We start from the raw sequence: 15,631 nt of genomic DNA, 5'->3' as shown, positions 1-15,631 counted from the left end.
TTGTTGTTACCTCAATTATAAATAATAAGGAGTAACAAGTAGAGTGTATTGGATTTACACATATTCTTATCCCAATTCTAAATTAATATATAAGGAGAAATGGTCGGTGTCCAGTGGGTGAAAAATTTCTCATTCCACCAATATATTCTTTTAAAAAATAAATTAGATTCGTTTAATATCATTTTTCTTAGAAATAAAGATTTTACACATAGAATTTTCACAAATAAGGATTTTTTAAAGATAGATTATAGATCATTTAATAATTGGTTATATAGCGAACATAATATATATGGCAACTAAAAAAAATAAGAATTTTTTACATTAGAAAAAAGCTTTTAATCAGTTAAGAAATATATATTAAATGAGCATTAAGATCTCTTACCACCAATAAATATAAGAAAAATGTTAACTATTTAATGATTTTGAATTTAAAAAAATTATTCAATCAACGACATTAACTAATTGAATGAATAGGGGCTTTCATTACATATTTTCACTCTCCCCCGCTTAGAAATTTTAACAAATGTTAAGGGTACTCAATGAGATTATCCCTTTCCAATTTTGAATCTGCACCGCGGCGAAGTGAGCGTGGGAGTGGTTTCTGACGTATTATCATGTTTGTCGTCGCTGTACTTTCTATTATTTTAAGGCCACATTCAGAATGACAAACTAGGGCAAGTATTGTTGCAATAATTACGAAATTACCATTCGAAATTGGACTGCCTGGGGCAAAGGTCCGTAGTGGCAAAAACGGCACGGAAAAATTATGAAAACGGAGGGAAACTACCAATGAGGGGATGAAATCACGCGGGAGGTCAACGGTCAACGATCGAATTGCTTATATGTAAAGTTGATGATTCTCTGTATCTCTTATCCCTAATATCTTTCGCATTTTCTGTTTTGTTTCATTCTTTATTTTTAAATAAATAAATAAATTATTGTGGTGAGAATTGTCTTAATCAATAGAGTATTGGGTTAGTTGTCTTTTTCCAATTTTATTATCAAAAGTAATTATTATGTTTGTACCCTGCAAAGTTATAAAATTATTTTCGTTTGGACTTTCATTTTTATACTATGAATCTATAAATCAAATCTTATCCTTTGAGTACCGTCTAATTCAGTTGATTAAATCTCTTCGATGAAAACAAGAGATTTGGATTCCCACTCACATTGATCGTAGAGAGAGAATTGAGTTACTATTAGACTATTAAAAATAAATCAAAACTTTATTCTAATCTTAATTGGAGCAAAATTCTATAGTAAAGATTCATTTTCTTGGGTAAGCATTCCATCGTTTTGTTTCCTTCAATGCATTGATAATAATAAAAAGTTACCTTAAAAATTAATATTAACCACTTCCCTATTTATAATATAGTAAATAAATATGACTCCAATTGAATTGACCCAAAAAAAAAAAATCTTCAGAGAACTTAATCCTAATATTTTTCAGCAGTACAGCGAAAACAATACGATAAATAATGATTCAAGAAGAATAATTGGACTCATGAGAGAAGAAACAAACTTATGAAGCAGCCATTACCAATTCAATTTAGAAATTAAAAAGCAAAGCCACTAACGTGGCTCGCTAAAATTGGCTTTTGCCGAAAGGGTTTGAGAAAAAATTAAAAAAAAAAAAAAAAAAACCAGCTGCAACGACACATCAAAGTCAAATTTGGGCTTCTGCTTCTTCGAAATTATTATTGTCTTTCATTTTGTTCCTTTTTTTTTAATAGAAAAGTTTTAATGACATGATCAAAAAGTTTTTTTTTTTTTTTTTTGTAGTAGAACAAAAATGTATTTAGTCATCGGGGGAAGACATAATACATCTTACTCTTTATAACATTATCTTTATACAAATTTAAAAATACTTACGAATTAAAATGAGTTTTAAAAATAAAACATAATAAGCGAGAAAAAAGTTGTTCTTATTTTTAAGCTTCTCGTCAACTCTAATGTGCAGAATAATAACAAAAGTATGTACAAATGTATAGCTGTTAGAAAATAGACTGGGTTTAGTCCAGGGTGTAGCTAATTGGCTCAAAGGGATTTGGGGCTCAAACGATGTTTTTTTTTTTTTTTTTTTTTTTTTTTAAAGCCTTTCTACATTCAACAACAGTAACTCGAAACAAAAAATTACTAAAATTTAATTATTTTTTTTTAGATTATACAAGCCATGTATCAATATAAAAAATAAAAAATTAAATTTATTTAAAGAAGGACAATAATAAGTTCAAATATATTTTAGAACATTAGCACCTGGAAAGTTAATAGAATAATTTCATTTTAGGGAAGAGAGCGAGAAATATTTTTGCTGAGATTATTGTTGATTCGATATCTATTCATTTTGAAGTTTTTAATAGAGTTTAAATTAAGGACTACTAAAAGTCAGTTTTAATAGAGTAAATAATTAACTGGTAAAACCATTAATTCTAGTATATGTGAAGATTATCAAATATGAAATTTTTACAGAAAAATAAATCTTATTTTTAAGGTGAAAATTATTAAATATAGAATTTTTATTAAGCAAACAAATCTTAAGTTTTAGATAATTATGAATGGAAGTAATAATAAAGAAATATCTAAAAATTAGGCTTTCTTATATAAGTAACTTAAATAAAATATTTGAAATCTAAGAAGAATAATTATTCGTTAGCATATTAATTAAATAAATGTCAAAATAATGCCTTAGAGGAACACTAGTTAGCCTAGTGCTGAAGTTATCCCTATTGGTCATGAAGGAATTTTGAACTGAAATCACTCAAGCTTGAATAAAAATTGGATGTAAGGATTAGTATTTAATAGGTGAGATTTCTCCCCTTCATCCAACTACATTTAAAAAAAAAATAGATTGAATAAAGAAAAGAAAAATTTGTCATACAAAATTGTCTTATTGTATATATCCAAATACATATTAGATATTAAACTTCTAATATTAATTAAAAATATGTAGAAGTTGACCTATTATCTGGTCACAAAAGAAGCTACCAACTGCAATTGTATCTTTGAAAACTGTATTGAGGTATCACATGGATAGAGAATAAGAATAAGTGATCTCAAACTAAAACATTTATATATCTTTAGCGATGTCCAATATTGTATTGAAAAATTAGATAATCATAAGGCCATTAGACATGTTGATTGGCACATATCATCTGAATTTTCTTGCACCACTTAATTAAAATAATCAAATTTAATATTTTCTCCTTTCTGTAGCGCATGCTAATCGAAATGATCTTAACTGTCTGGTTGTTGGAATGAGTCTCAGAATCGCCCAAGTTAAGTCGAGCCTAAGCTAATTAACCTTTCAATAACTATAAATGTGATTAATTTGCACAACTATCCATTTTAATTGATGGCGACATGTGGATTGCAATTCTACTAAGGTCCATCTTTGTATCATTTGCATACATCTAAGTCTATATGTCCATATGGTTGAGTCCGATAGATTTCGTTTTTAAAAAAATAAAGCAATTATTTTATGAGCCATGAATACAAAACTCTGTTTCAAATAATTTGATTTCACCATGAATAAGATTTCAATTTTCCCTCCACTCTCTTCTATAATCTTGTGTAGATTTGCTGTTGTGTTTTGAGTTTGGTGATGGTCTTGTTTGTGGGATCAGTTTTGACAAGTATCTGATGGTTGCATGGCTGTATTGGTTTGATATTGGTTTTGTTATTTGTTTTGAGATTGATTGTATAATTATTGTTGTTTTGGTACGTTTCTTTAATATATAGTTAGACGGTGAGCTCTCCGATCTCATTTGCTTATGTCTTGTAATGAATTTATCGTTGTAAACGTTTAACAATACCATTATTTACAGCATTTGCATAGTTGCAATTCTTTACTTGCATTAATTTCTCTGCCTAGCTGCCTACAAAGAGGGTTGGTTCTATATATTCCTTTACAAGTATTCAGACTTCTTTTGTCAGTATTGAACTTTAATTACCTCAATATAAGCAAACCTAATTTGAGAAACTTTCTTGTCGAAGGTGTTTATTACCTCCGAATGCTGGGAAATGTTTAACTTGTCTATGCACCGTCGCAGTAGTGGTAGTACCTACAAAGGCAATCCAGCACTCAAATTAGTTTGGAAACTGAGAAAATAAGAGAGAGAGAGAGAGAAAAAAAAAATATGTTGAAAGAAGAAAATTGGTGTGTTTGTTCATCTTAAAATATACTCTCTTTTTTTTTTTTTTTTTCATTTGAAACCCAAGATGTTACTTATAATTTAAGCAGAATCCATAAATGTCAAAGCATATCAAACGAAGCAATTAGTATCCACCAATTATGTTCCCTTTTTTTCCTATTAGATCTTGATGTTCTAAGGTTTTTGTGTGTTGAGCTTATTAGACTTCTCACCAGCAACCTTTCAGTGATACATAAATTAACGTAATATCCAAATCTTTGCTGGATGGAAAAGAATTGAAAGCATTATTGTTAGATCCAGGATCATTTGATGCCCGTTCTTTTCTCTTACTAAATCTTCTCACACTTTTTGCTACTATTGAACTCTTAAATGTAGTACCTGTAGAAAATACTCTAATGCTCAAGTAAACATTTGATCAGAGAAAAATTGAGATAGAAAAGTTAAAGGAATATTCTACAATTTTCTATAGAATACATCGTAAAAAACTTGATGTATAATTAATGACAGAATGAATCTTAGCTCATGACGATTGTGAATAGAGAAGTTTCCAAAAAAAAAAAAAATTATATATGAAACAACTAACTTACTAATCTTTTAGACCATCTGAGTTGTAAAATAATTGTAATGGCTATAATGAAAGGTGTTTTAAGTGAGTAACACATTTGTTAAGTATGTGCACATGAATGTTTTTCTCCATAGGGTAAAAGTTCATTTAGCCCCTGTATTATAAGGTTAATGCTTGTATACTCCTTGTATTTATAAAAATAACTAAAAACATCACTATATTTAAACTATTGATATCTTTGTCATTACTTTTTATTTATTTTGACTTGATTTTACAATATTAGCTTCTTATAATAATGTTTGTTTTTTAGAAATTAATAAATAAAATACTAATTTAACCCCATATATATAATAAAAATAAAAATAACATATATTAATTTTGGTGGAAGCTCGTGTATGTCTAAAAAAAATTAATAGTGTAAAAAAAATTAAATTACCAATTTTTTTGGATTAATAGAAAATTAAGATATTAACTCCTCAACGGAGTGTTCCAAAAAAATTTAATATATTTTTTTCTATTTTATTTTGGGGTTAAAATGATAATTTAATTTTCTTTATTAATGTAAAAAAATAGAAACATTATTGTAAAATGGTAATATTGTACAATGAAGCTAAAATAAAAAAAAATAATGGCAGAAGTGTCAATAATTTAATAACAAGAATGTTTTAAGGCATTTTCAATAATACATGAACTAAATAAACATTAACTTCAAAATATGTAGATTAAACGAGCTTTTACCCTTCTCTATATTGTCTTGAAGGGAGATATGTCTTAAATATTATGGATATGTAGCATAATGCGATGGGCTGTTAATAAAAAAGCACCCATAATTACTAATAACTTGTTAATCACCATTGACGAGTAAGTTTAGGGCAATGACATTTAGTTTATGGCACATGCTGTCAAGAAAGTAACACCGTTGGTTGGGAGGGAACGGAATGGCAATGATGAAACTTGAGGTATGAAGGAAGGGCAAATTTGGAATAATTAGAATTTAGAAAAATCTATTGGGCCCCTTTAATAGGCCCACCAGAAACTCCCTTCCATCATACGATACGAACTGAGAGGTTTAAAATAGTAAAAAAAATCAAAATTAGGCATTTGATAGTGACATTAGCAACTATCGGACGATGAAGATCGGACGGTTGAGAATGAGGAAAGTTCTGAAGAGGATGTACATACTCGTGAAGTGTGGTGGATCAAAACCAAAAACGAAAAGCAAAAGTCGATTACTGCTTGCTGCTTCTTATCTGGCAGCTGTCTCCAACTTGTTTGACTGCAGATGGTAAAGAAAGCGACTCACGCTGTGTGGGGCCCACTGCCAATTCAGTTTCACTCACATGCGTCTGCCTGACCAGCCACCTCCCCCTTCTGTTGCTGTGTCCCAAAACATAATTTTCATTTTCATTATTATTTCTTTTTTAAAAAAATCCAAGATTATTAATTTAGGTGTTTTCTTTATATGATTATTACTTTTGGTTCAATTAATTTGAAATTTCATTGGCATAATTAGTTAATTTAAAGATTTGATAAGTATGGTGAGATAGTGTGTGTATATATATAGAAGTTTTCTGGTCTGGGACCACAAAGTATAGGAAACGTCTAAAAAAATTTTAAAACCGTCGGGTTTTGAAGGTTTAAAACTTAAAGCGCTTAAACCGTACGGTTTATGTGTTTTCTCATACGTTTCCACATTTTAAAATTCAATGTAATTAGGTTAGTAAAATTAACTTTCATTTTTAAGCCCTTACCTCTCTCAATATTCGAATTCGGAGGACAAACAAAATAAAATTACTTAAAAATCACTCAACTACATCCTTGGAGATTTTTTTTTTAATATATGTATAGTATAAATAGATGTATAATACTAAAAGTCAAAATAGATTTTTACACAGCTACGTGAAGGGTAATCCCTCTTACTTTAACCATGTTAAGATAAAGTGTCAACTAATTCAATTAAGTAGTTGTTAATAGCCACTTGTAATATTTTACACTTTCACTCCCAAAATAAAATTATCTTAGATGGAGTTTTCATTACAGGATCAAGATTCTCTCCTGATCTGATCATGTCCTGAGCAAATAATGTAATTACTGATTGGTAGTTAATAAATAAATAAAAAGAAGTTGAATCTTATCTATATATTATCACTAAAAGACACATGACAGAAGATCTCAAAAAACTAAGAAGAGATCAAATCAAGATCCTTTTCCTTCATTACAAGACCTTATAACTTTTATTGACGATTTTATTGATACAAGTTTTATTAGCTACCATTTATTACTCCCTATCCTTATCCTAAATAAAACATATACCTTTGAATTTTGAATTTTGCTTCCACTGCGGCAAAGCAATTGGCCTATCGTTTGGAGATTTGACTTAATAAATGTTGATTCAGTTGGGTTGAGCTTTTTTTGTTTTTCATATTCTAAAGTTGAATTTTGATTTTTTTATTAAAATCTAAACTCACTCATTTTATTAGGAAAAAGATAAATTTTGTAATCTTTAAATTGGACCAATTAAATGTAATCTAAGGTGGGTCTATTCGGGATGGCAACAAAACGATTCGATTCCGATCATACAATTGGCATTGAAATGTATCATCGAATTCTGTACCAAATAATAAATCAACATAAAAAATACGTCCCGAATTCCGATCGATTACACAACCGAAGGTTGCTTGCATTTCTTATGTAACTCAAATTAGAATTGGGCCACACGATTAGGAGGACCGGTGATCAGAGTGTTTTGAATCATCAAAATAGTATTGGGCCACCGAATTGAGAGGACCAAACAAATGATGGAAGTCAATTTATCCAAGAATTAATTCCAAAATTCTGAAGATTTAATAGTGTCTTCATAAAGTTTTTATAAATAAAGCCATAAAATAAAAATTTATATGTTACATCAATCGCAAACCTTTTAACGAGATGAATTTTGTATATATCTAGATAACTATTTGTAAGATATACCATCTTTGTTCATTTATTTATAGTTTTGCAAAGCAAAAATACCAAAAAAAAAAAAAGTCATAAAAATAATGACTATCGCAAACCATAATTACCACTAATATCACTTAATTAAAATTGGAACTTTGAATCCCATCTAGACTCATCATACTCATGCTCTTGAATTAACATTACCTCAAAAGACCGGCTTCACAAAAATTAAGTGATTCTTCAAAGATAATTGTTCTTACAAGCATACAAATTTTTCTTCCAATTCACAAGAAATCTAAGATGCTCGGGCACAATCGATAACGATAACAAAAATGATCTGAGCCCCATCAAAATATTTTGTCCTACCATTTTACCATATAGAAGCTCCATGTCAGCTTACAATAAATCTTCATGGTAGAGATGAAGCCCGAGGCCAAAACGCGCACAAGCTCGGCGAAATGCCATAGCTTCTGCCTTTTGTACAGCATCTCCATAACCTTGTTCATCCACTAAAGCAGTTCCTGTTGACTCCCTAAATATCTTGTGGAGCAAAATAAACGAAAAAAATGGCATTTAAGTAAGTTAATTCTTGATTATATTTATCGCAAGCCCTCCCGGTCTTAGAACCAGAAAAAAATAGGCTTACTCTTCAATTAAATAAAAATTCCAATCTGAACTCAAACACAGATGGATGTTTTGTTCAAAAAATCTGTGAAGCAGCCGTGCCGTAAGAAAAAAAAAAAAAAGAATTGGGAAAGAAGAATAAAATCAATCTTTTTTTTTTATTGAGCGTGTTCGCTCATTTTGACGACTTTATCATATTATTTCTACTCTACCTTCCTCTTACTGGAGTTCATTCTCCAGAGAACTCCGTTTAAAAATTATATTGTCTATAAAATTTTAAAACCATTCTGCTTTTGGGCAAGTACTCTTGCCATTGTAAAGAAGATAAAACAATTTCATGGAAAATAATTTAGTTAGAACCATTTCCCGTTACTCTACTACACTCAATCTTTATCTCACCTAACCACTAGTGAAACAATGCTCCTCCTTCCAATCGTAGCAATGCACCTCTACAGCAGATTCTGTTATACATGCCAAGCTCCTAACTCATATTCACTAAATCAATGCAATAGCCAAGTATCATTCCATATCTAAAAGCCAATCATTGTAGCTCGTAGGGGCAAGCCAGGCTCACTAGTAGCAAAAAGGCTACTACTGGTTAGTTGAGTGGTTTAACATCCTAACTTTAGAGGCATTTAGATCTGAAAGTCAACCATTTAGCTGCCAACTCTATATCAGCAGCTTGAAGACCATCTTAGAAAAGCCCAAAAGATTTTTAGGATGCTAACTTCTCAATACAATTAATTAAAATTTGTGTCAAAATTAGTCCTCCATTCGGCTCACATAAGTATAATTTGCATTTCACTGAGTTTACAAAATTCCAACCAAAGACAAGAACTCTAGAGCTCACATCACCGCACAGGTTGCAGGCATCCTAATAATTCACACTCTTCCTCGGTCTCACTATTCAAGATAACTACTCATCCACTCTTCTAAAGCATCTCCACAAACAAATGCTACTGCATTTGAGGGTGCAAATGCAAAAACACATGTTCTTGGAGTCCATGGTGCCATAGATTACATGAATGCATGAATAGAAGGTGGATTTACAAACATCAGACCAGAACCTCCGACGCTTCAGTTTCACTAAGAACTAGCAGAATTAGCAGCCAATCTTACATGGAGGAGTGTGGACAGAGTATTACATGACCATACAATATCCATTTAGTTGTTAGGGACATTTTGTAAAATGTTTATGAAGTTGGCCGCGAGTCATATGCCATAATAGGGTATTGGACGGTCAAAAAAACCACTTTCAACATTTGCACGCGGGTCAAATGAAGCACTAAAATGGATGTGTGTGAATACGATCAAGTACTAGAAATAAATGTCCTTCCTAAGCAAAAAAGTGAAACTTACCAAGATAAGGGAAGCTTACATAAGATGGTTTAGTTATGTCCTCTATAGAATAACGGTTTCCCCACCCCCCCCCCCCCCCAAAAAAAAAAGGTAATTTGCGCAAAGTGGAAAAATATGAAACGGGGAAAAGATAACATGAAAATTACAGGAGCAGAAGCAATGAAAACTGACTTGATAACACAAAAGTGTTTTCAGATTTCTAAGTTTGAAAATCGACAATAAAATTGTATGGAAATACTGGGATGAGCTAGTCAACAAAGGCAACCAAGTCTAAGATTATCAGTCAACTAGCATGAATTAACTAAACTCATCTAGAATGTGCTACATTACATACTGTATATGGTTGGATAGATAAATGTGCCTAGTTTTTTGGGATTTACAGAATTAAGTTTGGCCTTCCCTTTTTAAAGATATTCAAGAAATAGTCTACAAAAGTCACAGCTATCAAGAACCTATATCAAGCTGAAAGTTTTAAATTTACTATTACAACATTTCGATTTAATGAATTTTATGGTGGTCACTTTGGAGTTCTCTACATAAAAATATAATTGAATGAATATAAACTGTTCAAAAATACTATAGCAACTAACTAAGAAGCAAAATAATTTGTACAAACTGACTTGTTTTTGCTCTTTCTTCCAGCTACTCTACAACTAATGGCACAAATTTGAGTTTGAATTGAGTTCCTAAAGGATAAAAATGATATGGTTGGAGGGATATATATATATAAATTAGTTCTCTTATTAAGGTTTTCTACATTTTAACTTTGTATCTCTTAGGTAGATTCCTTATAGTGGTGAAAAAGCCCTATGATGAAAAAGAAATCTAAGAAGACAAATGCAACAACTATTAACGTCCCAACAACTTGAAGCAACTCAAGGCTGTTCCTTCTTCAAACGATAATGGATATGGTTTCAAACCCTTTTCAAAATGATCAACACTCTACAAGTGGCTCCACTACTCGTTCCCAAAATCAAAGGCACAACAAACATAGTGATCCTTTGATATCAAGGTCGATATTTCAGAATTTGGAGGAAGGATACAAACAAATTTCTAGATTGGCTTCACTCAATTGAGAGAGTCCTAGATTATGAAGACTCTGGACCCAAGGAATCTTACAAGAGAAACATGGCTTCCTTGAAAAGCTCCTTACTCAAAGAACTCTACAAGAGATATATATGGTTTCCTAACTCATCCCTTTAAGAAATTCACCTAAGAGATATATAATTAAATGAAGAAACTCTTAATAAGAGAACTCTTCTCAAATTACAATCTAAAGTTTCTACCTCATATCATCATACAAATAACCTTAGAACATCCTTCCAAGCCCAAGATATAATCTTTATCATTTAAGAACTCAAATCAACTCAAATTGTGCCTCTAGCTCTAAAGTAGCTGAAAGAAAGAAGCAAAAATATATTTTGCTTCTTAATTAGTTGTTATAGTACTTCTGGACAATTTATATTCATTTAGCTATATCTTTATGTAGAGAACTCAAAATTGACCACAGTAAAATTCATTGTTCTTCTAACTCACAAAGCTTTCCAAAGGTATACAACTAGCAAACTAAATCAAAATATTGTAATACGAATAAATTCATAACTTTCAACTTATTGCAGGTTCTTGACAACTGTGACCTTTGTAGACTATTTTTTTAATATCTTAAAAGTCCAATTTTGATTCGGTAAAATCCTAGAAAATCTTCAAGCCTCGGACAGGGCACACAAAGACATATAATATGTATAATAATGAAAACCGTAAACAGCAAAGTATCATAAACCACAAAAACCACGCATAAAAGGCTAGACAATATTTGTTTCACCGATTAAATTCAACTTGCTACCCAAACTACTCTTTAACATGTTCTCAATTAGCAACAAAATGTTTACAGAATTAGAAGTTACCTCAGCATCTGTCCCATAAATCGTAACACGATACACAACAGACACAGTCTTTCCATCAACAGAATAAGTAATGTTTCGAACTTCACCAGACCATTCTGTAATAAACACATCATCATATTCATTTTACTTCAAAATCTAACTTTTCTTTTCCATTTAAATAAAAGTAAGAAATTTAAAGAACAATTTACTCACCAGGAGCATGCAAGTTCATAATCCGATTCACAATATGCCTGCAAAATAAAAGTTGAAAAAAAAATTTAAAAAATAAAAATTGGAACATTGATGGGGGTGGACGGTTGAGATTATGTGATTTACCAAGGTATATACTTCATCGAAAACCCATCTTCAACTCGGATTTTAATGAGTGAATTTGGGACGTTTTTGTTGAGTTCTTTGAGAATCTCGGACAAAGGACGGCTTATGCCGGAAGTGGGAACGGCGTCGTTTTCGTCGTTGAGGGTTTCTGGTGATGAAGAGAAGGCGGGCGATGATTTTGATGAGTAGAAGCTTTGAAGGAGGAGATGGGGTTTTCGCAATAAAGAGAGACTGTTGGTGGGAGCGATTGACCTGCGAAGAGAAGAAGACATCATCCCTGCCATTTTCGTTTACTAAAACCCTGTGTCAGTTTTACTTCAAAGCACTTTCAAATTCTTTTGACTCACCGGCACTTTTGTCTATGGATAGTTATCATTTACGAAAATGTTGTTTACCCGAGTCAAACCCCGAAGCCCATAAGCGACGCCGTTTCAAACCATTACTTTTTTTTGGCTTTCATTCAGCAACGACAGCCCCGAATTGCTCGTTACCCCAAATTGTTTTCTCTTCTCTTCGTCTTACTCTCACCACAGCTATTCTCCTTCTATTTCTATGTAAAACCACTACTTTCTTCCCCTTTGTTTCACAACTAGTATCATTGTCATTGGTAAATGATAATTGCATGAAAACCTAGTTAGCAGTTTAATAAGATATCAATATTACATGTGTATTTTATCTAAGTTTTTCTCACTCTATACAAAAAGAGCTTGGGCTAAGAGAACTATCTGAAATCCCCAAGCAGATCATAAGTGAAACTTATGGACAAATAAATTCTGGAAGCATAGTACAACAACTATAATCAAAATGTAGTATCATTATTCTTAGAAGCAAGAACAATCACAGTGGTCAAAGCAGAACCTGTAAATTTTGTGAAGTTCTTCAACATATTTTTTATTTAACTTTGTCTGATTTTCCTTTATGATTTTTGAGTTTGTCGGAGAGGTTTAAGAAACCCAGAAGGATGCAGAAATTTTTAAATCATTTGAGCTTTTTTCTTGTTGAAGAATTCTTTTATAGTTTTCCTGCATTATGAAGTATGAACTGATCCAATTGAGCAATTTGGGGCAGTCGTTGCTACCTTAACCAAGCTAAAACGACGTCGTTTTAGTGAAAATGAAAGGAAAAAAAAAAAAGAATTGAAACGGCGTCGTTTAATGGCTTTGGGGTTTGACTCGGGGTAAATAGCAAAACTCAAATGAAAATACATCAATTAATAGACAAATTTTTTCCACTTTTTTTACACTCACTCCTTGGTTGATGTGGTGTCATCTAATTGACACGGTGAAATTTCTGACGTGAAAATAAGAGATCATGAGTTCAAACTCTACTCACATCAATAAAGAAGAGATCAAGGTTCTGTTAAACTATATAATTAAAAATAGAACTCTAGGATTTTGTTGAGCATTACTTGGAATTAAGGGATATTTATTTTTTAAGTTATTCTATAAGAGAGGAATGAGTGCTGGTGGAGGATTTGAATTTTACCCTTCAAGATAGAAGTAATTAGTATTTTGCCACCTGCATACAATTAAGTAATATCAAGGGATGTATGATTAACCCCTTAGTAAGTTGGAAAAAACAAGGGACAAAGGTACAAAATGAAAGCTTTTTATAGAGTACGCTATGAAGATATGTGTAGCGCATATAAGAGATGTAGAGAAAGTTCAACAAGAATGGAAAGAAAAGAGTAGATAGAGAATTCAGTTGATCTATTTAAGAAGAAAGCCAATGAGTCAATAGGAGAATTTCACTTGTAGAGGAAAGAGGAGTTTGGAGGTCGACAAAAGCAATTAGAACAACTTAAGAACAAGCTCAAAATGATCAGACAAGATTTTAGCCACTATGAATGTGGAGATGAACTAAAGAAAACAAAGAGGCAGATTGACAATATTCTTTTGGATGAGGAATTTTTTTGGAAACAAAGATCAAGAGCAGATCAGTTGAAAGAAGCGGATAAAAACACAAAATTCTTTTATTCTCAATCCTCAATGAGGAAAACAAAGAACAAAATTTAGGAGATTCTAGATGAAAATGGGAAGAACATAATTTAGGGGGCACTAGATGAAAATGAGAAGAACATAATTTAGGGGATACTAGATGAAAATGGGAAGTGGACCAAGGATAACAGTGATGTGGAGAGGTTATTTTATGAATACTTCACATATGTCTTTACAACAACAAACCCTACCACAAGTTAAATGGATGCAGTTCTTAGAGATATGCTAGTTAAGGTGAATAGAGAGATGAACAATTAATTGGATACAACATTTACTTAAAAAGAAGTCCCAAAAGCACTGGCTTAGATATGCCCCACAAAAGCCTTGGACCAGATGGCTTGCCTATAGTTTTCTTTCAAAAGCATTAGAATTAAGTGAAAGAAAGAGTGATAACCACCTATTATTTGCACGTCTTTAATGAGAAAGGTAACATAACATCTCTCAATCACAACTATATTACTTTAATTCCAAAAATTAAGAAGCCTAGGTCAATGAATGAATTTCAAACAATAAGCTCTGTAATGTTATTTATAGAATTATCACAAAAATAATGGCTAATAGGTTGAAGCGCGTCCTAGATAAAATTATATCCTCGAACCAAAGTGCTTTATCCCAAATGGACTTATTACAGACAACATAATCATTGGTTATGAATGTTTTAATAAGATAAGACAGAGATGGGAGAACAAAAGAAGTTTGTTTGCTTTAAAACTAGACATCAGTAAAGCATATGATTGGGTAGAATAGAAATTTTTTAAGTGCACCGTGCAGAAGTTAGGCTTCTCTCCTAATTGGATTGACTTAACAATGAAATGCATCTTTATTACCTCTTTTTCAGTGTTGATCAATGGGGTGCCAAAGGGTCAAATTCAACCTCAAAGGAGATTGAGATAAGGCTACCCTTTATCACCGTCACTACTACAAAAATGACCTTTATTAACACTTAGTTTCTGACATTTTGTAAAAAGTATCAGTAATTGTATGCATATGCACCATTTTCCGCTTTTAACAAATAGGTATCACAAATTACTGATATCAGTGTGTCAGTAAATTAAGTATCAAAAACCACTGGCACTGAAGTATCAGAGGTTAAAAAAAAAATTACTAGGATTTGTAAATCTTCCGACTCGAACCAAAGACTTTTAAAATTTAAAGTTTTTACATTTGAACCAAAGACCACATGACCTACAGATTCAAGATACAAGTATTTTTTAAAAGAATTAAAAACAAAATTATAATAGCAAAAGTAAAATCCCTAATCTCTTTCCCTCATTTCATCATATTGTCAATCGAAAACAAAACAAATCACTACCACGCCGCCGACATACCCAAAATCTCTTTCGCCACTTTCGTCACCACTCTCGACTAGCCACTGCCGTCACTACTTTCGACTAGCCACTGCCGTCATCTCCGATGCACCAAAGTCTGTTCTCTATATTTTTGTCTCTTTTGTTGTCGTCATCTCCTATCATATCTCGTGCACCAAAGTTGGAAACCCACTGTCGTAACTTATGATTTTTGACCGTCACCGGTAACTAATCCACTGCGATCATCACCAATAGGCCGTAACTACTTCCAGTTATCATCAATACTCAGTCGTTCGTCACCGGTAATAACTTCTCAGCCTCTGTCAGCCGCTCCGTCACTGTCGCACTGCCTCAATCTCCGTCGTCGCTGCTATACCACCACAATCTCTGTTCAAGGTAACCTTAAATGGATAAATAGAGCATGAAGAAAAGAGATAATGGACCTAAGTGTCCTGTGACCAGTAAGAGAAAT

At 31.9% G+C, this 15,631-nt stretch overlaps 1 protein-coding gene across 1 annotated transcript; it reads right to left on the bottom strand.

Annotated features, from left to right (window-relative positions):
• Positions 1-7,820: 7,820 nt before the first annotated feature.
• Positions 7,821-12,326, bottom strand: LOC102615229 (DNA repair RAD52-like protein 1, mitochondrial). The gene is made up of 4 exons (XM_006478248.4): positions 11,856-12,326; positions 11,733-11,770; positions 11,541-11,635; positions 7,821-8,193 (listed from the first exon to the last, which is right to left on the bottom strand). The coding sequence occupies exons 1-4, from the start codon at positions 12,137-12,139 to the stop codon at positions 8,050-8,052; spliced, it is 561 nt and encodes a 186-aa protein (XP_006478311.2). The 5' UTR covers positions 12,140-12,326; the 3' UTR covers positions 7,821-8,049.
• Positions 12,327-15,631: the final 3,305 nt, after the last annotated feature.

The sequence above is a fragment of the Citrus sinensis genome, chromosome 3, assembly GCF_022201045.2.
Source record: "Citrus sinensis cultivar Valencia sweet orange chromosome 3, DVS_A1.0, whole genome shotgun sequence".
NCBI lineage: Eukaryota > Viridiplantae > Streptophyta > Magnoliopsida > Sapindales > Rutaceae > Citrus > Citrus sinensis.
Note: the sequence above shows the minus strand (reverse complement) of the source record. Positions and strands in the feature narration are given on the sequence as shown.

Excerpts from the sequence above, each read along its gene's own strand:
- LOC102615229 (XM_006478248.4), bottom strand. The coding sequence starts at position 12,139 with ATGGCAGGGATGATGTCTTCTTCTCTTCGCAGGTCAATCGCTCCCACC. Across the intron at positions 11,771-11,855 it reads TCGATGAAGTATATACCTTG|GCATATTGTGAATCGGATTA; the intron begins GTAAATCACATA and ends TTTATTTTGCAG. Across the intron at positions 11,636-11,732 it reads TATGAACTTGCATGCTCCTG|AATGGTCTGGTGAAGTTCGA; the intron begins GTGAGTAAATTG and ends TGTTTATTACAG.